At 46.6% G+C, this 23,158-nt stretch overlaps 1 protein-coding gene across 2 annotated transcripts in view; it reads right to left on the minus strand.

The window, feature by feature from the left end:
• Window positions 1-20,397, minus strand: part of nrp2a (neuropilin 2a) — a 66,347-nt gene extending 45,950 nt beyond the window's left edge. Inside the window, exons 1-3 of one of the 2 annotated variants that reach the window (XM_042324126.1) lie at window positions 19,582-20,396; window positions 10,572-10,743; window positions 964-1,145 (exon numbers count right to left, since the gene is read on the minus strand). In XM_042324126.1, coding sequence (XP_042180060.1) covers window positions 964-1,145; window positions 10,572-10,743; window positions 19,582-19,654 — 427 coding nt within the window. In that variant the 5' untranslated portion in view covers window positions 19,655-20,396. Of the gene's footprint in view, window positions 1-963; window positions 1,146-10,571; window positions 10,744-19,581 lie in introns of both variants that reach the window. The other variant, XM_042324127.1, reaches the window with a different exon arrangement.
• Between the last annotated feature and the right edge of the window lie 2,761 nt (window positions 20,398-23,158).

Consider the following 23,158-nt stretch of genomic DNA (forward strand, 5'->3'; position numbering starts at 1 on the left):
CACCTGTAACCACTCTCCCCCACCCTGCCCCCTCCTCCTCACCCCTCCCTCCTCATCATCTCCTCACCGCCTGTAGCCCCTCTCAATCCCTCTCCCCCACCCTGCCCCCTCCTCATCATCTCCCTATACCGCCTGTAACCCCCTCCACCCCCCTCTCAGCCTTCCTCCCCCTCTAGATGAAGCAGATCCCAGGCCAGTTAATAGAGGCCTTCCCTGAGATACTTTTCAGACAGGATGAAAAGAGTTAAAGGCTTACCCACGTTTATTTTCCTCCCTGCCTCTCTTGAAGCTAATTGGTCTGGGAGTGTCGGGGTGTGTGTGTGTGTGTGAGTGAGGCGGCGAGGTGAGTGCGCGTGTGTTTGTGTGTAATAGGTGTGCATGGGTGAGGTAGACGCCCACCACGTTAAGGAGAAGGTCATCATAGGTCCTTCTGCCCAAGGCATCCATAGCAAGAACTCAGTCAACCATCCATGTTCCACAAGGCTAGTTAGCTAGTTAGGGGAATGACCACCCAGAGCCATTGGAGAGAGTTTGGCCATTGTGGTTTCAACCCCAAAAATATATTAGGATGAACTTAGATCACATTTACATGGTTTGATGAAAGCCATGTTAGCACCTCATGGGCAATATTGACCAACAGCAGTCCACAGGTTTCCAAATGCACATTTATATTGAATAAATAGAAATCTCAGAGGCAACAACTTGGCGTCCATTTAAGATTGGCCAAAGTCTCTCTGCATATGTCTCCATCCCAACCTATCGGTAACCAGTCAAACATCAACGTCCCAATCACACAACCAATAACATCGCCCCCCCCCAACAACCAATCAAAACACCCCAAATAAGAGCTCACCGGGCAGAATTAGAGAATTCACTCACCTGTCTTAAAGATCATGAAAACCTCCCAAAATAACAACCACTAAAACGCCCTCAATAACGAAGCACCGGACATAATGGGCTCACCTGTCTTGAAGATCTCGTAGCGCAGCGAGAAGCCTGCCCCCTGGTGGGCGTAGTCTGAGACAAACTTGATGTGCAGGGCGGTACCAGAAGAGATGATGGCTGGGGGGGCGATGTTACTGCAGTGTTTACCCAGCAGCTCAGCCGAGTCCGAGCCGCCATCACGGATCTCAATGAAGTCGTACCTGAGAATGAGACATAAAGAATTTCGTGAAAAATCCTGGAAATGTTTTTATGCGTGGTGTCCATATTAGGACAGCCTCAGGCTCAGCAGGAATTGATTCCATCTCAGCAGGAGTTGACTCAGTCTCAGGAAGAGTTGTTTTGGTCTAATCAAAACTAAGGCTGTCCTAATATGGACGACGTACCTATGGATTTATTTAATCATGTATATGTTAAAAGAGGTGCTTTGAGAAGGATGTATTGATTTCAGGAGAATGTAGAATGGATGATTCAAGCTTAAAACCAAGGAGAAAGAGAAGAATAGAGAAGAAAACAGCTTTGGGGCTCAATGTGATTGAACTCTAGTCCACATGACCTTTGACCTAAGACCTATTAACCCAAATTCTTAACTGTCATTTCAGAGACAGAGAGAGGTGAAACTTGGACTCAGACAAATCCTCACCTGCCGCTCCAAAATTAGCCAACTCAACAGAAAAACGAGTCGCTGACACTTATGAAGCTGGGAGAGGGGTCAAGGTACGGTGTGTGTGCTTGGATGACGGGCATGCGTGTGTGTGTTCTTCTACATAGAAGATCATAAGAAATCCCAGGACATAGTGTCTATAGTACTGTAATAAGCTCACAGTTGCGGTCACAACCTCCAAACAGTAGTCACTGGCTAGTGGGATATTCATTTCCCAGTGAGCAAACAATTTCTGTATTTTTTTTCACCAATTTTTTTTTAATCAGGTTTTTGCTTGGCAGACCTTATTGGCATTAGTCAATAGTCAGGAATGCAACTGTTTATGTCAAATTGTTTATCAGCTTGTAGCCATGGTTGTCCTGTAAGGAAAAGGGTAAAACACTTCAAATGTGATGCTAAACATGAGGGCAGAGCAAGCAGATGAAGGAAAATAGTGAATTTCAGCTTTTCCACGGTGGATTTCCTGGTACGGATAATTAACAAGCGTCCCCCCTCAACCCTCCCCTGGATATGTGACGGAGACGTCAAACAAGAGCCTCTGAAACAGTCTCACATCTAATTACAATGAAAGGCCTTCAGCAGCCTTCAGCACAGCACTGGATCACTGTTCTGTGTGTGACCCACGTGTGCGCACGCACGCACGCACGCACGCACGCACACACACACACACACACAGCACACAGACACGCAAACACAAAAGCACGCATTCACACACACACAAATAATACAGCCCCATACACTGTCATTGGGAGCAGGAATGTTTAGATTGACATAGTCTCTTGAGAGCCGTGTCCATCAACGGTGGTTCTGGGAACCTCGCAGGGAGTGCACATATTTGTTCCAGCCTAGCAGTAACGCTCCCGATTTAACTCATCAAGGGCTTGATGATTTTGCCGATGAGTCGAGTGAAGTGTGTTTGTGCTGGGCTGGAACAAAAGCCTGCACAGGCCCAGGATCAAACTTCACTAATTCCCACACCTTCCTACCAAAGGCCACACCACGGTGGCTATTCTAAGAGGTTTACGCCAGAGCTCCCTTGGTGAAGTTTAGAAAGCTAGCAATCCATGAGTGCGCGTGTGTGTGTACAAAGTATGCGTGTTTTTGGGCTGTAACTGACACATGCTTAAGGAAAACACACACACACACACACCACAGCGTGTACGCAAAAGATAAAAGGCCCGAGAAGGAACTGAGAGCCTAATTAGGTTTTAATTGATTTGGGAGTGGACTCTCTCGCCTGTCGTGGATTAGAAGCGATGACTGAGTGTTTCTCAGATGTGATTATTGACCTGAGCTCTCCGCTTCCCCAGGCCCTGATGAACACACGCACGAAGACCGGCCGAGCGGGAGAACAGTCTCTCACACACACAGACAGACAACACACCCTCAACTCACTCGGTCTATTAGAGTTCACAGTGCCTTTTCTAACCCCCCTTCTCCCTCCCTATGTGACTGGGTCCTTCTGGGCTACGGAGTCCTGCTTGTTGTCGACCCATGATGGTGTCCTCCAGCTCTCCACAGAGGCCAGAAGAAACCCAGGGGTGGGCAGCGGACACTGAAGGAAGTCCTTCGGGGCTGTTGTTCGGGCACCAGTTTGTTCGGGCACCAGTCCAGACATGCCTTCTCTCCTCTACTCCTTTCCCCTCATTCCTCATCTCCTCCCCTCCACTGGCCCTGCTAATTACCTTTCACACCTTCCTTGTTTTTCTGGGACTTTTCTCCACCTCTGTGCGCACTCCCTACAGGCGCTAGGCCCAGGGACGCCCCTCAGACAGATAGCCTCATCTGGGAGTGGGAGTGCGAATACGAGTGTCTGCGTCCTTGCCTGTGCGCCCGCGCGTTTGTGTGTGTTGTGTTGTGTTGTGTGTGTGTGAATGTGTGTGTGTGCGCTTGCATGCGTGTGTCTGGGAGAGGGAGACACACACAACCACCCTGAAAAACACCATGGTATAACGAGGGTGAGAACCATTTCTCATTACCTGTGGCCCCCAGACTGTCAACCTCACCCCTGGGAGCAACAACCGGAGTCTAGCCCTAGTTCCACTTCCACCACTCTGTGGGATGAGCGATGCACTTGACAAAAAACGCAAATATCGGTTCCTAAAACGAGTGGCGTGACAGGTGGAATCTACACTCACAGCTGAACGGTGTAGTTTCTATTGAACAAAAAAATAAAATTATATTTTGAAGGGGATACAACAACAAAAAGTGTGTGTGTGTGTTGCTTCCATTCCAGACCATATTTATTTGATACCACCGTTTGCTCTTAATCTAAAGTGCTCAACAACCACAGCTATATCAGGTGCTGAGGGTCAACAACAGGGCTGAGGCCCAGACACTAACATGGAGACTTTTTAGTCTGCCCAGCAGAGAGCCACCTCATGCGCCTCATCTACGCCTAATAAGGCATAAGTGCCTCTGAAATATTAAGTAGACGCTGGGAGAGAAATCCCAGCAGATTCCAGCGGCTGCCGTCTTCAATCGGGCCTTAGAACAAATAGCTCAAATAGCACTCAGAGCGGCCCTCTCTGAGCCGTTGCTCACAGATACAGATAGCCGAGGAGCGTCCCAAAAGGCACCCTAATGCTTATGTAGTGCACTTATTTTGAGCATAGGGTGGGCACTATTTAGGGAATAGGGTGCCATTTGGGGCAGAGACTGGGGCTAAACCGCTAACCGCTAACAGCTAACCACAAAGAGTCAATGTAGGCCTGCAGGCTACGGCCCAAGGCTTTTTAAAGGGGCATCACCATCGATCCCGCCAGTCTGGTTGGTGTGAGTATCTACTGCTGGGATGTATGACCTTCTTACGTCTGTATTCAAAAAAATATGTTTTTTTTACCCTCCCCTCTCTCCCTCTCTCCCTCTCTCCCTCTCTCCCTCTCTCCCTCCTCTCTCCCTCTCTCCCTCTCTCTCTCCCTCTCTCCCTCCTCCCTCTCTCCCTCCCCTCTCTCTCCTCTCTCCTCCCTCTCTCCCTCCCTCTCTCCCTCCCTCTCTCCCTCTCCCTCCCTCCCTCCCGCTCTCTCTAAGCACGAGAGAGTGTATGTGTATTTAAAGACTATGGTCAATTGGAGTCATCGGTTGGTTGACTATTAGTGGCTATTGGTGTGGTCAAGTCCACGCGACCGTAATGCGACCATGACTCAGTGACCATGACTTGTGAATCTGGGCAGATCAGACCTGAAACAGTGGCCTCATTAATCTGCCCCCCCCCGCCCCATATACACATACACACACTCCCCACATCTATTGCCCATCAATTCCTCATTACAAGCGGAAAACGGCCATTGATCTGATTCCAACAGCTCCCATCTCCCCTCGGGGAGTGTAGCAGACACAGAGGACGATATCGCACTCACACGTCGAACTTCTCCGTCGTCACGCCTCAATGGCACGCGTTCCCCTGTGATGAAACTAAGGGTCCGTCCCAAGGGGCACCCACATTCCTTATGGGACTTGGTCAAAAGTAGTGCATTAAATAGGGAATAGTGTGCCGTTTGGGACGCGGCCTGGGGCACATTAGTATGGGGTGCCGTTTGTAAAGTTGAATGATCAATTCTACGGAGGAACATGTCTGCAGGCTCTACTAAATCGTCACCCCCCCCGTTGCCAATGAGGGCCCTGGGGCCCTCACCCAATAAAGATGACCTCATAAAAAAAGGTGCATAAAAACAATATGGGTGGAAAATTGATCTTTGCGAAAGTGTGTGTCAGCTTTTATGGTGTGTGTGTACGGTGTCGGTGTGCCGCAAACATCAATTAGTTTAATCCCACTGTGTGTAACTGATGTGAAATGGCTAGCCAGTTAGTTGGGTTGCGCGTTTTTGTTTATTATCTACTTTACTTGCTTTAGCAATGTTAACATATGTTTCCCATGCTAATAAAGCCCTTGAATTGAATTGAGAGAAGAGAGCAGAAAGAGAGAAGAGAGAGAGCAGAGAGAGAGAGAGACAGCACAGAGTGAGAGCAGAGAGAGAGAGAGCTGAGAGAGGGAGCAGAGAAAGAGAGCAGAGAGAGAAGAGAGAGAGAGAGAAGAGAGAGAGAGCAGAGAGAGGGAGAGCAGAGAGAGATAGAGAAGAGAGAGAGCAGAGAGAGAGCAGAGAGAGAGCAGAGAGAGAGCAGAGAGAGAGCAGAGAAGAGAGAGAGCAGAGAGAGAGAGAGAGAGAGAGAGAGCAGAGAGAGAGAGCAGCAGAGAGAGCAGAGAGAGAGAGAGCAGAGAGAGAAAGAGAGAGAGAGAGAAAGAGAGGGAGAGAGAGAGAGAGAGAGAGAGAGAGAGAGAGGGAGAGAGGGAGGGAGAGAGGGGGAGAGGGAGAGAGCAGAGAGAGAGAGAAGAGAGAGAGAGAGAGAGAGAGAGAGAGAGAGAGAGCAGAGAGAGAGAGCAGAGAGAGAGAGAGAGAGAGAGCAGAGAGAGCAGAGAGAGCAGAGAGAGAGAGAGAGAGAGAGAGAGAGAGAGAGAGAGAGAGGGAGAGAGGGAGAGAGGGAGAGAGCTATGGGACGCACCTCCTTTTGTATTGTATTTAACCAGGAAGGGCTCATTGAGATTTAAAATCTCTTTCTCAAGAGCGTCCTGGCCAAGATAGGCAGCACCAAGTCATTACAAAAATTACAGACTAACAACATGAAACACTACAAGTAATCTAGTGAAATCCATAGAATTCACAAGAGCATAACAAAATCATAAAACAGCCAATTAAAAACATTGACAGGTCAGGGAATCAGTCTCAAGATCATTCATCAGTGATTTAAAAATACCAATCGGGACAAGTTCTTCCAGTTTAAAAGTATTTTGTAAGGTGTTCCAAGACGATGGCGCAGATTACATAAAGGCCATTTTACCAAATTCAGTTCGGACATTAGGAACAGTTAGCAGGATAAAGTCCAGCGAACGAAGAGAGTACCCACCACATTTCTGAACAATAAAAATGCTCAAATGAAAAGGTAGTAAACACAAAATGGCTTTGTAAATAAAAATATACCAGCGACTGAGCCTACGAGTGACTAGAGAAGGCCAGCCAACCCTGGTATACGTGGTGCGTAAGGGTTTTGCGGTTTAAAATAAATCTCAAAGTCCCATGGTAAAGAGTGTCAACTGATCTCAAACACTGAGCGGAAGCATTCATATATAAAATAACCCCATAGTCTAGTAAAGGCATAAATGTAGCTGATACTAAGCCTCCTTCTGGCTTCAAAAGAAAAACAGGCCTTATTCCTAAAATAAAATCCCAATTTCAGCTTCATTTTTTTGGGTAAGTTGTTGAATGTACAATTTAAAAGAGAGGCGGTCATCAATTAAAAATTCCAAGATATTTATATGAGGTTATATGAGGTCCTTATATGAGGTTATATATCGGTATCATCCCTTCCGCCCTGGTCCCAGCCAATGGCAGACTGCATTAGAGATAACGGCTTGATATTTCGCCATTATTGCATTTTTTTCATCTTCACATCAATCAACTCTGGGCTTGGAGGTAAAAAAGCCATTTGGCACCCTGCCTGAAATGAAAGTCTGAATCAAAGTGCCACCTCAGATATGTGAGGTCTGCATAACACAGGATATTTTATTGCTGCAGCAGTGATGGTCTGCGCGGTTGAAGCTCCTCGGAGCCTTTGACTCTTTGAACCCGGGGAAAGTGCTGGTTGGCCCGGGAGAGGGATTAATTCATCAGTATGTTGTGGGTTAGAAAGTAAGGCTGACCTTACGTGGGCCAACCGAACTCTTTCTTGAGTTCACATGCTCAGGGTCTCAGAGTAATGTACTCTCAGGAGAGACCATGGCACTGGCATACGGTATGTGCATGCATCTGCGTGCGTATGAGGCGATGACATATGAAAGACATGGCTTACATAGAACTGTAATTGTCCACAGATTAAAGCGCTTGACAACTCTCGCAACTATATCACCTATTTACAATAAACACAGTCCATTTGTAATATTTACATTATATATACAGTTTATTCAGATTACATTTAAATAATACCCTGACCAAGTCTCCTGCCCCTCCAGGGGTGTATTCACTAAGAACGAAACGGGCCGAAACGAAGAGGGAAACTCCTGATTTCGTTTCAAAAATGTTTTCCGTTGCCATTTTTTTTTCTGGGTTTCCTACGGTGTGCACTAATGAACACAGCCCAGCATTACCGCTCCCTCACCTCAAACCAGACGAGGAAAACACCAAGTCTCCCTCCTGTCTCCTCAGTCAGACATACTGCTCTGCCTAATCACTCAGGAAGGAGGAAACAACACACAGCTGCACCACAAACACTAACTGGAAGCTATTTGAACCCCGTCTAAAGCGCTCTGTGGGAGGAGAGGGGGCGTGTTGGCCTGCCGGGCTGCACTTTGGCTTTCTCCACTTTGTTTTGTTGCTGTTTTGGACCGGAGGCACACATCTTCAACAAACTAAATGTGTGTGTGTGTGTGTGTGTCCCCATATGGCACCCTATTCCCTATACAAGTGCTCTCTGGTCAAAACACCATTCAGGGAATAGGATGCAATTTGGGATGTAACCTACACAAAAAGGCGAGAGCAGCCTCAGTGAGAAAAGGGAGTTACAGGTTGTTCTATGAATAAATAACATTGTTGATGTGTCTTTTCTACTGGGGCTGTAAAGTATATTATTTTTTCCCCTCTGAGGATGGTGAAGAGGATGCGGAATGGAGAGTGGTTGCCATGGGTTTCCCTGTCGATCACACGCACTCTCACAAACGCGTGTGCATGTGCAGGTATACGCGCGGATATAAGGACGCACACACACATACAGAGAAGCGTGTGCACGCACAAAGAAACACACACCCACGAATGCACACACACACACAGCTGAGTGGAAGTGTGAGAGGGCAAAGGTTGAGCTAACACACAGTCCCCTCGGGCAACCCCTCCCCCCCCAAAAAAAAACAATCCCCAAAAAAGTATAGCATTTCTGAGGCGGCGTTTCAACTTTTTCTTTATCCCTCTCTCTATCCCTGCTCTCTCCAACCCTGCTCTCTTCCCAGCTCTCTCTCTCTCTCCCCCTGCTCTCTCTCTCTCTCTAAGCCCTCAATACAGTACCCACAAAGGACTTGAAATACTGCTTATCGACAGCGAGCACATTCATTTTATCCGTCTATCACAGAACTGCACATGCTATCTATGACTAGTGGGATTTTTAATAGAGCATTACGTTACACAGGACCAGATAAGGACATCATCAAGGACAACAGCCACCCGAGCCACATAGAAATGGGAGTTATAGATCTCATTCTCATTGACAGCAAGTCTAAAAAGCGGTAGATCAAATCAAATCAAATGTTATTTGTCACATGCGCCGAATACAACAGGTACAATAGACCTGACAGTGAAAAGCTTACTTACAGGCCCTTAACCAACAATGCAGTTTTAAGAAAATACCTACAAAAAAAGTAAGAGATAAGAAAAACAAATAATTAAAGAGCAGCAGTAAATAACAACAGTGGGGTTATATACAGAGGGTACCAGTACAGAGTCAATGTCAATGTGCGGGGGCACCGGTGTCGAGGTAGTTGAGGTAATATGTACATGTAGGTAGAGATATTAAAGTGACTATGCATAGATAATAACAGAGAGTAGCATTAGCGTAGAAGAGGGTGTGGGGGGGGTGTAGGAGTCTGATGGCTTGGGGGTAGAAGCTGTTTAGAAGCCTCTTGGACCTAGACTTGGCGCTCCGTTACCGCTTGCCGTGAGGGAGAAGAGAGAACAGTCTATGACTGGGGTGGCTGGAGTCTTTGACAATTTTTAGGGCCTTCCTCTGACACCGCCTGGTATATAGAGGTCCTGGATGGCAGAAAGCTTGGCGCCGGTGATGTACAGGGCCGTACGCACTACCCTCTGTGGTGCCTTGCGGTCGGAGGCCGAGCAGTTGCCATACCAGGCGGTGATGCAACCAGTCAGGATGCTCTGAATGGTTCCGCTGTAGAACCTTTTGAGGATCTTTTCAGTCTCCTGAGGGGGAATAGGTTTTGTCGTGCCCTCTTCACAACTGTCTTGGTGTGCTTGGACCATGTTAGTTTATTGGTGATGTGGACGCCAAGGAAATTCAAGCTCTCAACCTGCTCCACTACAGCCCCGTCGATGAGAATGGGGGCGTGCTCGGTCCTCCCTTTCCTGTAGTCTACAATCATCCCCTTGATCAAGTTGAGGGAAAGGTTGTTGTCCTGGCACCATACAGTCAGGTCTCAGACCTCCTCCCTATAGGCTTTCTCATCGTTGTCGGGGATCAGGCCTAAAACTGTTGTGTCATCAGAAAACTTAATGATGGTGTTGGAGTCATGCCTGGCCGTGCAGTCGTGAGTGAACAGGGAGTAAAGGAGGGGCCCCCGTGTTAAGGAAAATATATTTCACAACGATTTAGAGAGTAGAATGATTCTCTACACTATACTTGCTTGTTTGTTTTTATCACGTAAACTGAAATTCAGCGAACTATTCAAATTTTTGCAACCAGGAAATGGCTGAGAAATGTCTTCATAGTGCATCTTTAAGAGAGCAGTAGGAGGCAAGGGGTTGAAGCCAGGCCAGAGCAGGATGACTGACTGCTATGAGGTCAGAGAGACAATAGAAAGGCATATGATTCATATTATACATCTATTTGAAAGAGGAAACTGACCAAGCATTGTCCCATCTAGCCTGTAATAAATAGCTGCACTGAACTCTCTCTCTCTCCCTCTCTAGTCTGTTTTCCTGTAAACTTCACAACATCATCCCGGTCTTTCTTTCAACCATTCTCTCCGTTCTTTCATCCACCATCCCTTTCTCACATGCTGTCACGGCCAAAATGGTAACTATGGCTAACTAAGGACACTGTTTTAAATGTACAACCAGTTGAAGGCAGATCTGAAGTTAAAACCATCCCTGGTCAGTCTCCCTCCCCTCACTCCTTATCCCTCTACCATTTTGCTAGCCTAAGCATACCCAAAAGGCCTCCCTCTCTCCCAACAACCCCCCCCCCTCACCTGCAGTCCAGTCTCTCCAGTTCAAAGTGGGGGTTGAAGTTGAGGACAATGCGCTGGGAGGGCTCCGGGGCCGTGATGACCCACTGGCAATTCTGGTGGGGCGGGTACTCCAGAGGGTAGCCCGGGGACGTGATGTACCCTGCGTCGCTGGCATCCAGGGTGTTCCCACACCCTGGATGTGAGAGAGAGAGAGAGAGAGAGAGAGAGAGAGAGAGAGAGAGAGAGAGAGAGAGAGAGAGAGAGAGAGAGAGAGATGGTTATTACACAGACTCAAAGCATCTGATTATTGATTTGAGAATTTGTCTTCTACTTCCATAGGGATGTGATTTGTAATAATATCTGCGTCGGAGATGCGTCGTGTTCACACTAAATCTACTATAGCAACAGAATAGACAACCACGCACATGTCCCCCTCCCGTGCAGACAGACAACCCCACACCATGGCTCTCATCTCTCCTCTGGGAGCATTCTTTAAATGTAATTTGTTGCTCTGGCGAGGCAATCTGCAAACATTCGAACACATTCCCTTGATCCTATCGGCTCTCTCCCAGGAACAATAGCCTGCCAATAGCATCGCTCGGCTGGCCCAGACAGGAAGTGACAGCAGACCACCTGTCTAGGGGTACAAGGGTTCACCCCGATTCTGTAATGAGAAGCCGGAGTAACAAAGCCTTCATTTTAGCCGTACGCCCACGCCTCGCTCGCCGTTCCCTATCGCACACACCAACACATCGGCGGACAATACAGTGAGGCCCCTCATCAGTCATTTTACTGCAGTATATGATTTCCCAGTCATTATTATTCTAAACGGAAGGCCAGATTAGGAAGACAAAAACGTCTCTCCACAATGTTCACCATGACAACGACGCTAGGGGCGGTTAACTCTTTCCGCGCCGACAAGAGGCTGCGTTCCCGATTCTTCACCCTTCATCCCGAAGTGATGCCCTCGTTTACTCTCCCTGGTGCATTTGGTGCAAGCATAGCCGGAGGGAGTTTCCACCATTATCCCTACACCAGTTCGTTCCCTTTAAATCCATGAGGGGGAGTGTACAGGTGTTCACATTGGGAGAAGGGTCGAGGATCGGAACACAGCCTGACCATCGGAAAAGGAAGACTGAGTGTGAATGTTTTATTTATTTAACCTTTATTTAACTAGGCAAGTCAGTTAAGAACAAATTCTTATTTATAATGACGGCCTACACCGGCCTAACACGGACGATCCTGGGCCTATAGTGCGCCGCCCTATGGGACTCCCAATCACGTCCGGTTGTGATAGAGCCTGGATTCGAACCAGGGTGTCTGTAGTGACACCTCAAGCACTGAGATGCAGGGCCTTAGACCGCTGCGCCGCTCGGGAAGCCCAATGAATACGAGGATATTGTCAACGAAAATGGCGAGGACTCAATGCTCCGTTTCACCTGCTTCACCCATTGCGAGTTATGTGAGCACTTCATCAAAGAAAGCAGGGAGAAAAGATTGGAGGGTTGAAATATAATAGGCTATTCAAGTGTTGACATTTTCAAGACTCTTTGTGTTTTATAAAGGCGCACTTAGGATTTGGTGACATTTGATATAATAGCGAAACCCTACCATCTTTACTTGGATAGAAACTCGCACAAACGTACGTCTACACACACACACACACGCGCGCACACACACACACGCACACACACGCACACACACAATATCCCCACACGCCAGTCCAGTCCATCACTCAATACTGCAGCCAAAGCTAAATAGAAAGATAACCAATAAGAAAAGAGTCTCTCTATTTCCTCTGGAGGATTCAGACAGGCAGGACTGTAAAGTCTGCACATGTTCTTCTCTCCCCACCTCCATGTCTGCGTCTGAAATGACTGTAAAGTCTGCACATGTTCTTCTCTCCCCACCTCCATGTCTGCGTCTGAAATGACTGTAAAGTCTGCACATGTTCTTCTCTCCCCACCTCCATGTCTGCGTCTGAAATGACTGTAAAGTATGCACATGTTCTTCTCTCCCCACCTCCATGTCTGCGTCTGAAATGACTGTAAAGTCTGCACATGTTCTTCTCTCCCCACCTCCATGTCTGCGTCTGAAATGGCACCCTCATCCCCAATTTAGTGCACTACTTTTGACCAGAGCCCGTAGGGAATCCCATAGGGTTCTGATCAAAAGTAGTGCACGATATACGTTTCCCTGGTGACAAAGATCCGGATGGATAATGTCATTTATCAGCATAGCAACAACCCCCGAACCTCGCAACCCACGCGACCCCAAAGTGTTCTCGCACCTCTTGTTGGCTGAGAAAACGTTGCCGTTTTTAAGTTCATTTACTGCAATTCCACACATTCTTCCATGTGTTATGTGTTTATATGACACCATGGGGTCCAATCACAACCTTTCTACATTGTTGACTAATAGTGAAGACATCCAAATTATGAAGCAACACATAGGGAATCATGTAGTAACCAAAAAAGTGTCAAACACATCAAAATATATTTTATATTTGAGATTCTTCAAAGTAGCCACCATTTGCCTTAAAGACAGCTTTATGCCACATTCTTGGCATTCTCACAACCAGCTTCATGAGGTAGTCATTTCTTTCCTTCTTAACGCGTTTCAGCCAATCACTTATGTTGTAGGTAGGGGTGGTATACTGAAGATAGCCCTATTTGGTAAAATACCAAGTCCATTATGGCAGGAACAGCTCAAATAAGCAAAGAGAAACGACAGTCCATCATTACTTTAAGACATAAAGGTCAGTCAATACGGAACATTTCAAGAACTTTGAAAGTTTCTTCAAGTGCAGTCACAAAAAAACATCAAGTGCCTATCTATGATGAAACTGGCTCTCATGAGGACCGCCACAGAAAAGGAAGACCCAGAATTACCTCTGCTGCAGCTGCAATGGATAAGTTCTTTAGAGTTAACTGCACCTCAGATTGGATCCCAAATAAATGCTTCAGAGTTCAAGTAACAGACACATCTCAACATCAACTGTTCAGAGGAGACTGAGTGAGTCAAGCCTTCATGGTCAAATTGCTGCAAATAAACCACTCCTATAGGTCACCAATAATAAGACGAGACTTGCTTCAAGCAATGGACATTAGACCGGTGGAAATCTGTCCTTTGGTCTGATGAGTCCAAATTGGAAATTTTGGGTACCAACCGCCGTGTCTTTGTGAGACGCAAAGTATGTGAACAGATGATCTCTGCATGTGTGAAGCATGGAGGAGGAGGTGTGATGTTGTAGGGGAGCTTTGCTGGTGACACTGTCTGTGATTTATTTAGAATTCAAGGCAAACTTAACCAGCATGGCTAAAACAGCATTCTGCAGCGATACGCCATCCAGTCTGGTTTGCGCTTAGTGGGACTATAATTAGTTTTTCAACAGGACAATGACCAAACACACCTCCAGGCTGTGTAAGGGCTATTTGACCAAGAAGGAGAGTGATGGGGTGCTGCATCAGATGACCTGGCTTCCACAATCACCCAACCTCAACCCAAATGAGATGGTTTGGGATGAGTTGGACCGCAGAGTGAAGGAAAAGGAGCCAGAAAGTGCTCAGCATATGCGGGAACTCCTTCAAGACTGTTGGAAAAGCATTCCAGGTGAAGTATAACTATTAACAACGTAGAAAATAGTAAAAATAAAGAAAAACTCTTGAATGAGTAGGTGTGTCCAAACTTTTGACTGTTACTGAGTGTATATATATATATATATTTATTTATTTTGTATTTTTTCCTGGACCCGCAGTCCATATTGACCCCGTTCTGGTTCCGGTCTGCCAGTTGAGTATGGGGGACATAGGGAATAGGGTGCCATTCAGGACGCACCCCCATGTATTCTCCAAAAGGCGTGTGGGGCTGTCAGTAGTACCGCCAGGGGAAGATTAAGCCATTTGGGAGAAATCCTGCAGCCTCTGCACTTTTCTGCTCCCCGAGCTGAGCAGACCATTCATGTGCAGCTAAGGAGGGAGGGCGACGAGGACGGGGAGGGGTGGGGGGGGGGGGGGGTGGAGAGAGGGACGCCAGCAGGGAGAAAGGCAGGTAAAAGAGGGATAGATGAAGGGGATGAGGATGATGAGGGGGGCTGAGGGAGAGGTATGAAGGGAGAGATAATAAGAGGGATTGAGAAAGAGAGGGGTAGACGGAATGGAGAGCGGCAGAGGAAGGTTGTGAGACGGATACAGATTAAGACAGAGAAGGGAAGGAGGTGATTGAAGGGGAGGAAGAAAGACAGTGTGAGGAGGAGGGGGAGAGTGCGAGAGAGAGAGAGAGAGAGAGAGAAAGCCTGACGAAGCTCATTAAGACATGACCATCCCTGTGGGGACTGACCCTGGAGGAGCTGATGGGCTGTCAGTAGGATATACAGTACATGCTGGGGAGAGGTGTGTGTGTGTGTGGGGGGGGGTGGTCCTCTGTTCTGGTGGAGAATGTTTGTGTTTTTATGAATATACGGTGTGCTTTTCAGGGCACTATGTCTTACAGGTACATGTGTGTTTGTGTGATAAGGAGGGAGGATGAGGTAGAGAGGTAGCCTCATGAATGATTGTTTCTGTGATGGCTCAGGACTCCATCTATTCTCCACACACAACACTGCACACACATACCATAGGGACCCCAACATACATGAACAATGTTGACATACAGTATATAACATTATTGTAGCAATAAGAGGTGAGGGCATGTGTGGGTCTACAGATAATGGCGTGTATGTGCATCTGTGGGAGTGTGTGTGTGTGTGTGTGTGCGTGAACTTGGCTGCAAGTAAAATTTGTGCGTTCACGTCTTCAAATCTACTGTACAAGTCTCCGTCTATATATACAGTATCTGCATATGACTGCATATCTCTGTGTGTGTGTGTATGTGTGTGCACCAATTTCTATCAGCGGTATTATCCGCGTACTGTGGCGTCACACTTTGTGATAAACTGCAAATGTGTGGAAGGGCCATTATAAATCTTGACATAATTTGCTCTTTTTCTCTCTTTCCCCCTTTCTCTCTCTCGCTCTCTCTCTCTCTCCCCAACCTTAATTAAAAAGTGCTATCGCTTCGAGAGAGGGAATCAGGGGGACAGAGAGAGGAGGAGGAGAGGCACTATTCGCTCATCCATTCATCGCTGCACGGGGGCTGTCTCCACGACTGTTTTTAATCGAGGGGGAGGGAGGGAGTGGGGAGGGAGGGGGAGGGAGGCAGGGGGAGGGAGGGGGAGGGAGGGGGGGAGGGAGGGAGGGGGGAGGGAGGGGGAGGGAGGGGGAGGGAGGGGGGAGGGAGGGGGAGGGGGAGGGAGGGAGGGGGAGGGAGGGGGAGGGAGGGAGGGGGGAGGGAGGGAGGGGGAGGGAGGGGGAGGGGGGGGGGGGAGGGGGAGGGGGAGGGAGGGAGGGGGAGGGAGGGAGGGGGGGGGAGGGAGGGAGGGGGGGAGGGAGGGAGGGGGAGGGAGGGGGAGGGAGGGAGGGAGGGGGGGAGGGGGGAGGGAGGGGGGGGGGGGAGGGAGGGACTTTTGACTATCAAAGCTCTTTACTTTAATCATTAGACACCGACCATAAGGCCCTACCTACCTTTCGATAATATTAAAGTGTCCTGTATGGCTCAGTTGGTAGAGCATCGCACTTACAATGTTGGATATCACAGACTTTAATTCCGTTGGGGCCACCCATACAAAATTGTATGCACACACTAAGTCGCTCTGGATAAAGACATCTGCTAAATGGTATATTATCATTTATATTACTATTATATTAAGGATTAAGAGAAAAAGAAATGTAACCATCCTAAATGAATATGAGAATGAAATCGTAGTTATAACATAGCCACTCAAGTGTGCAACATTCAGACTGCAGTTCCAATATGAACAACACAGATTTGGGACCCGCTGATTCAGAGAGGTTGGGTTAAATGCGGAAGACACATTTCAGTTGAATGCATTCGGTTGTACAACTGACTCGGTATCCCCCTTGACCTTTCATTTCCCTAATTCGCCAATAGCAAGCTAGGCTAAAGCTTCCTCTCTCTCTCCTGAGTTAGAGCACCCATGCATGTCTCTTCATAAGAGGCTAAGTGGTTTTGGCTAATCAACTAAATGCATTGGGGGTGGGTATAGTGATCAATTAATCAATGGATCAATTGACCACAAGCAGATGGTTGTGTTTCGCTGGGTTTTGGTTTGCTAGAATACGGCTGTCCAGATAAATAACCTGTGTGTGAGTGCGTGCACACACACTAAGCAGCAGACCAAGGGGCCACCAGCTAGCCGACAGGTGTATTATTTATGGTGGCCTTGTTTTCAATTTCACCCTAGTCGCCTCGTTCCAGGGGGTTGGCGTGTCCCCCCCCAGCCCTTCTCTCCTGGACAAGGTATTGAACCACAGCCCCCTTTGTTTTTCAGCTCTTGAATGCTAATAACTACAGTCCTGACCTTGTTTCTCCACTGCCCACGTGTTATAGGAGTCTGGGGCAGATTAAAAAAGATGCTGGGGGAGAGAGTGAGAAGGATGGGGTGGGGGGGGAGTGAGAAGGATGAGGGGGTGAAGCGGGGGAGACAAGAGGCAGAAGCGAACGAGGGGGAGAAAGACAGAGAAGCAAGCAGAGAGTATAGAGATAGAGAGAGATAAAAAATAGAGAGAGAGAGAGGTAAAATGGAGAGAGAGAAAATGGAGAGGGAGAGAGAGAGAGAGAGAGAGGAGGAAAACCTAGCTTTTCATTCATCTGCATCATGACAGATAGAAAGGGAAACACACAGAGGCGGTGAAGACACACTGTATGTTCACATCTATGAGTTCATTGCTAGATCATTATTAGGAATGACTTGATCATATTAACACAATCATGAGTCACACTGTTGTGGTTACAATAGGTGCATCCCAAATGTCACCCAATTCCCTATTGTAGTGCATTACTTCTGACCAGAGCTCATTCCCTCCTTTAGGCCCTATGGGCTCTGGTCAAAAGGAGTGCACTAAATACAGAATAGGGTGCGATAAGGGACAAAGACGCAGACTTAAAAATAGAGTCTCTCCACTGTTAGATACATGGTCCCCCTTCAGCTCTCTGACCCCCGGAGTAGTGTTCCTTTTCGTACGCCCAACATCATCAGTTCCCCTTCCTGCCCTCTGCCCTTATGACTCTGTGACCCTGCTGTTATCTGCTGTGTGGTACTCAACCCCCTCCTGTCAAATTCTGTACCCTTCCTTCTCATCTCTGTTTAGCTCGTGCTCTCTCTCTCTCTCTCTCTCTCTGGTGTTTGTCCGGGAAAACATGCTCTTGTTCTGCACAACATCTTTGTCCCTCTCTCTCTCTCACAACCCCCCTGTCTTTCCTACATCTCCTCTCTCTCTCTCATGCTGCTGTGTGTATGTTACAAGCTGTGCTGTTTTGAGGAGGAGAGGAGAAGGCTGGAACAGTGAGTGCTTTGGCAGGCTGAGGTATCTGAGCAAGTTGGGGGAGAGCTGCCAAGGGCCCACATCTGTCTTTGATCAACGGGCACACAGGCAGCCAGCACTGCAAACAGGCCATATTGAATCTCTCTAAGGCAGGTACCAACCCATTCACACACATGCACACTTGAATGCATACAAACATGAATCACACACACCACACACTTTGGAGCACATTCTAAGGAACAACCATAGGACTAGCCCTGTAAACCAGCCAGGGAGGAGACACTAAGTAGGGTACAGAGCAGAAGGGGAGTGAGAAACCAGACCGGGTTTTAAAGCTCAGTAGAGCTCTATATCAGGAGTCGGAACTTGCGCAAGATTCCAAAACTACAATAAACAAAAAAAAAAAAACTCTTGTGCTTTAATTATGGATACAACTACTGCGATTTAAGAAGCAAGACAGCGAGCTTAAAAATCATCACGATTCCCTGAATGGAATGGAAGGTGGCCTTTTTGTCCAAATGTGCAGTCTGGTTTTAATGTTGCGGCGCGAGTGGAGAACTGATTGTGTGGCGCCGCCTCGAGTTTCCGACGCAAAAGCGCGATTGAGGCACAAACCATCACCATGATTGCAAAACTAGGCTCTTGAGATAATGAGCGAGTTGTTGTTGGTGTTCTTGTTGATGCTAATGATGATTATGATGGTTAGTCTAACTAATATTCTTGTCATTATCCACTAATAGCAAAATACCACTTCGAGGCGCATTATTTTGGATAGGCAATGGATTATGTTATGTCTACAGACGCGTTTAGAGTGTATCATTCATTCATGAAATCAACCAAGAAACACAACAAAAATAAAGTATGTCCGTTTTTTTCCCTTTAAAAAAATGTATTCTATAATTATTACGGAATTGTCACCCTACAAAGCAGAGTCATTGGGCTATTATAGACTAATGTATGTAGGGTTATTCCTATTTTCTTCCTGTGTTCCTACATTTACAAAACCTGACTAACATGAACGGCAGTGGTACTTTTTAACATGCTATAGCAACTTCTATTAAATGGTAATTACCTCCTGTTTTTTTTGGGGGGGGGGCATAATAGAATAGCGTTTGAGTATCAAATAATGTATCACCCAGTCATTTTTCATTAGGTGAAATATTGTCAAATTATTCTTGGCATACGAAAAAGGTAGGATAGCAATGTTGTTCTGGACAAACTAGTGTGACGAATGGGAACGGCTTCATCTTTCAAGGTTGAGAGAACATTTTGTGGGAATGATCAGTGCGCCTACACTACACATGATAGCCTACTGGTTATCAGACAGTGTATACCTATCTACTGGTTATCAGATAATGTATATCTGATGCCATTCGCGGCCTATGTGTTGAAATTCCTGACTTGAAACAGATGGAGATCGCGCTTTTAAAACCAAACGAGTTTTTCCCAACGCAGAGAAAAACAAGCTACCTGTCAGTCTCCAAGACGGAGGCCTAATTTTAAAAACTGAGGTTTCCGTTTTTTCCCATAGTTTAAAGCAAATTCGGAATTTAAATCATCCATAAACGGTAGCGTCGGGTACATTCGGACACGTTTCTTGACAGCCCATGCGTTCCTGAGAACTGACCAACAACTGACCGTAAACTTACCTTGGTCTCCACCGACTCCCGGTGTTAGACACATTGCAAGTACAAATCCAAACAGCGACGATAGCATATCCATTTTGACAATGTTCAATGTCTTGTTGTTTTTAAAGGTAACCTCCCGGGATCAAATTAGTTGTCCATCAAGAAAACCCACACCCTTTTTTTGCTGAAAATGTAGGGACAAATGTTATTGCTCCACGTAGCCTATTTTACCCAAACAAGCAAACGAATAATGTTTGTTCCAAGTGCACTTAATTGAATAAAAATAGGCTGAAGACAGCGGTGAAGAGAGCGGTGAACAGCTTTCCCTCCGAAGTAGGCATATAGGCTACTTGAAAGACACACTTCATAACTCTCATCTTGTCGTCGTCATGACTGAGTTATTGAGCCTCGTCGAGCAAAGTGGATGAAATTAATTCCTTTTGATTCCCTAGTTCCATACAGAGCATGTCCACTGATATGGAACCTCCGGGCTATTTCCTACAGGGTCTGATAAGCGGCTCTGAGTCTACCTCCAAATACGATTGAAGCGCTTGCCTTTCTCCCCGTCTCTCTCTACTCACATGGATTCAAGGACTGCGGTCATTTACGACCACTGAGACACAGCTGCCTGAACTATCAACCCGACAAAAATAAGTCTTCGCATTTCGGACAAGAATGGAGCGCAAATCATGAGAACTGTGACACACAGGAATACACTATCTTCCGAAGGAGAATTCATTCCATCTCTGGCACCACTCATCTAGTGTTTTTGTCTGGAGAGGAGTGTCTCTGCGCTCCGGCGGCATGTGTGTATGTGAGTGAGTGAGACTGTGTGTAATAGCACTTTTGAACAGAGCAGCTATCGCATTACAGTCAGCGCCTCGGCTCCGCCTCCGGTTGGTCGTTGATCATAGAGGGGTACGCGAACACTCGTAAAACACACACAAGCGCGCGGGCACACACACGCACATACACTTCACGTGATGCCAATAGATAAGGGTTCCACAGATAACGCACACACTATCAACTCAGGCTCGGGAGCATTTCCACAGGCTATTTTCACGAGAAGAACCAAAGAAACCAAAGACAAAAAGGGGAATAAGTGCGGGGGATAGAGGAAGGAGAGTAGTACATGCATAAGGTCTCCTGAGTGGCGCAGTGGTCGAAGACACTGCATCTCAGTGCAAGAGGCGTCACTACAGTCCCTGGTTCGAATCCAGGCTGTATCACATCCGGCTGTGTTTGTGAGTCCCATAGGGTGGAGTACAATTGGCCAGGGTAGGCTGTCATTGTAAATAATAATTTGTTCTTTTAACAGACTTGCCTAGGTCAATTATATATTTTTAGTCAACAATATATCATACAGTGGCATACAGTGTTTGTGTGTGTGTGTGTGTGTGTGTGTGTGTGTGTGTGTGTGTGTGTGTGTGTGTGTATGCGAATGAGTGTGAGTGAGTGTGTGCTCTCCTCTATACAGTGGCTCTCACCCCATTACCACAGCACACATCAAACAGTGGTTTGAGGCTTAACGTTGCATCCCAAATGGCACCCTATTCCCTATGTAATAGGACCCTGGTCAAAAGTAGTGCACTACATTGGGAATATGGTGCCATTTGGGATACTTTCAAAGTCATATGTTCTTGCTGCCTCGTGGAGGGAACCCACCCAGCCCGGCACAAAACAGCCCTACAATCAGGCTGCCTAAATACAGCCACACTGGCTTTAATAACACACTGCCTGGCCCAAAATACTCTGCTGCCTGAGAAATGCCTCTATGGACGAGCCCAGGCAGATTCCCATTGCTTACAGTACATGAGAGGGTAGCTCTGGTCCAAGGCAAGGTACAGGAAGGCTCAACATTAGCAAGCTGCACCAACGCCCTGGACCAGAGCAAATTGAAAAGGGACGTCACATTAGCCTGGTCCCAGATCGGTCGGTGCTATCTTGACCAACGACCACATCTGTTACCAGGCTAATATTAGCTATATTACACGAGAGAATACTGTTTATTAGCATTGATGACACTTTGTTAATTCTTTCGAGTCTAAGATGTTGGGGGAGGGAGGGGGTGCTAAACTGTTTTAAGAAGGTCACACTATGGATCATTTAGATATTTGATTTGGAATTTTAGGACCCCTTTAGGTGTCACAAAACATATGCAAAAAAATATATATATATATTAATAAAATATTGATTTTGGCCTTTACACTAAAGCCCAGAAACGCATTGAATAACACATTCATCAATGGCAAAAAGGACACTCAAAAATGTATAATCAGAAACAAAGTGTCTGTCCTAAATCTAGGAGATATAAAATGACTCAGGATTTATAAATATAATTGATATATACACAGTACTAGTCCAAAGTTTGGACACACCTACTCATTCAAGGGTTTGTAATTATTTTGACTATTTTCTACATTGTAGAACAAGAGTGAAGACATCAACACTATGAAATAACACATAGGGAATCATTTAGTAACCCCAAAAAGTGTCAAAGAAATTAAAATATACTTGATATTTTACATTATTCAAAGTAACCACCCTTGATGACAGCTTTGCCCACACTTGGTATTCTCTCAACCAGATTCACTAGGAATGCTTTTCCAACAATCAACATATGCTGAGCACTTGTTGGCTGCTTTTCCTTCACTCCGCAGTCCAACTCATCCCAAACCATCTCAATTGGCTTGAGGCCAGGTGACTGTGGATGGCAGGTCAACTGATGCAGCCCTCCATCACTCTCCTTCTTGGTCAAATAGCTCTTACACAGCCTGGAGGTGTGGCATTGTCCTGTTGAAAAACAAATGATAGTGGGACTAAGCACAAACCAGATTGGATGGCATATCGCTGCAGAATGCTGTGGTAGCCATGCTGGTTAAGTGTGCCTTGAATTCTCAATAAATCACTGACAGAGTCACCAGCAAAGCACACCCACACCTCCTCCATGCTTCATGGTGGGAACCACACACGCAGAGATAATCCGTTCACCTACTCTGCTTCTAACAACGACACGGCGGTTGGAACCAAAAATCTCAAATTTGGACTCATCAGACCAAAAGACAGATTTCCACCTGTCTAATGTCCATTGCTCGTGTTTCTTGGCCCAAACAAGTCTCTTCTTATTATTGGTGTCCTTTAGTAGTGGTTTCTTTGCAGCAATTCGACCATGAAAGCCTGATTCATGCAGTCTCCTCTGAAAGGTTGATGTTGAGATGTGTCTGTTACTTGAACTCTGTGAAGCATTTATTTGGACTGAAGTTTCTGAGGCTGGTAACTCTAAGAACCTATCTTCTGCAGCAGAGGTAACTCTTGGACTTCTTTTCAAATCAAATAACATTTTATTGGTCACATACACATGGTTAGCAGGTGTTAATGCGAGTTTAGTGAAATGATGATGCAGCCCAACAGGATGCTCTCAATTGTGCATGTGTAAAAGTTTGTGAAGGTTTTAGTTGACAAGCCACATTTCTTCAGCCTCCTGAGGTTGAAGAGGCGCTTTTGCCCCTTCTCCCTCACACTGTCTGTGTGGAACCACACTGTCTGTGTGGTTTGTCCATGATGTGTACGCCGAGGAACTTTCCACCTTCTTCACTGC

The sequence above is a fragment of the Oncorhynchus tshawytscha genome, linkage group LG07 (assembly GCF_018296145.1).
Source record: "Oncorhynchus tshawytscha isolate Ot180627B linkage group LG07, Otsh_v2.0, whole genome shotgun sequence".
NCBI lineage: Eukaryota > Metazoa > Chordata > Actinopteri > Salmoniformes > Salmonidae > Oncorhynchus > Oncorhynchus tshawytscha.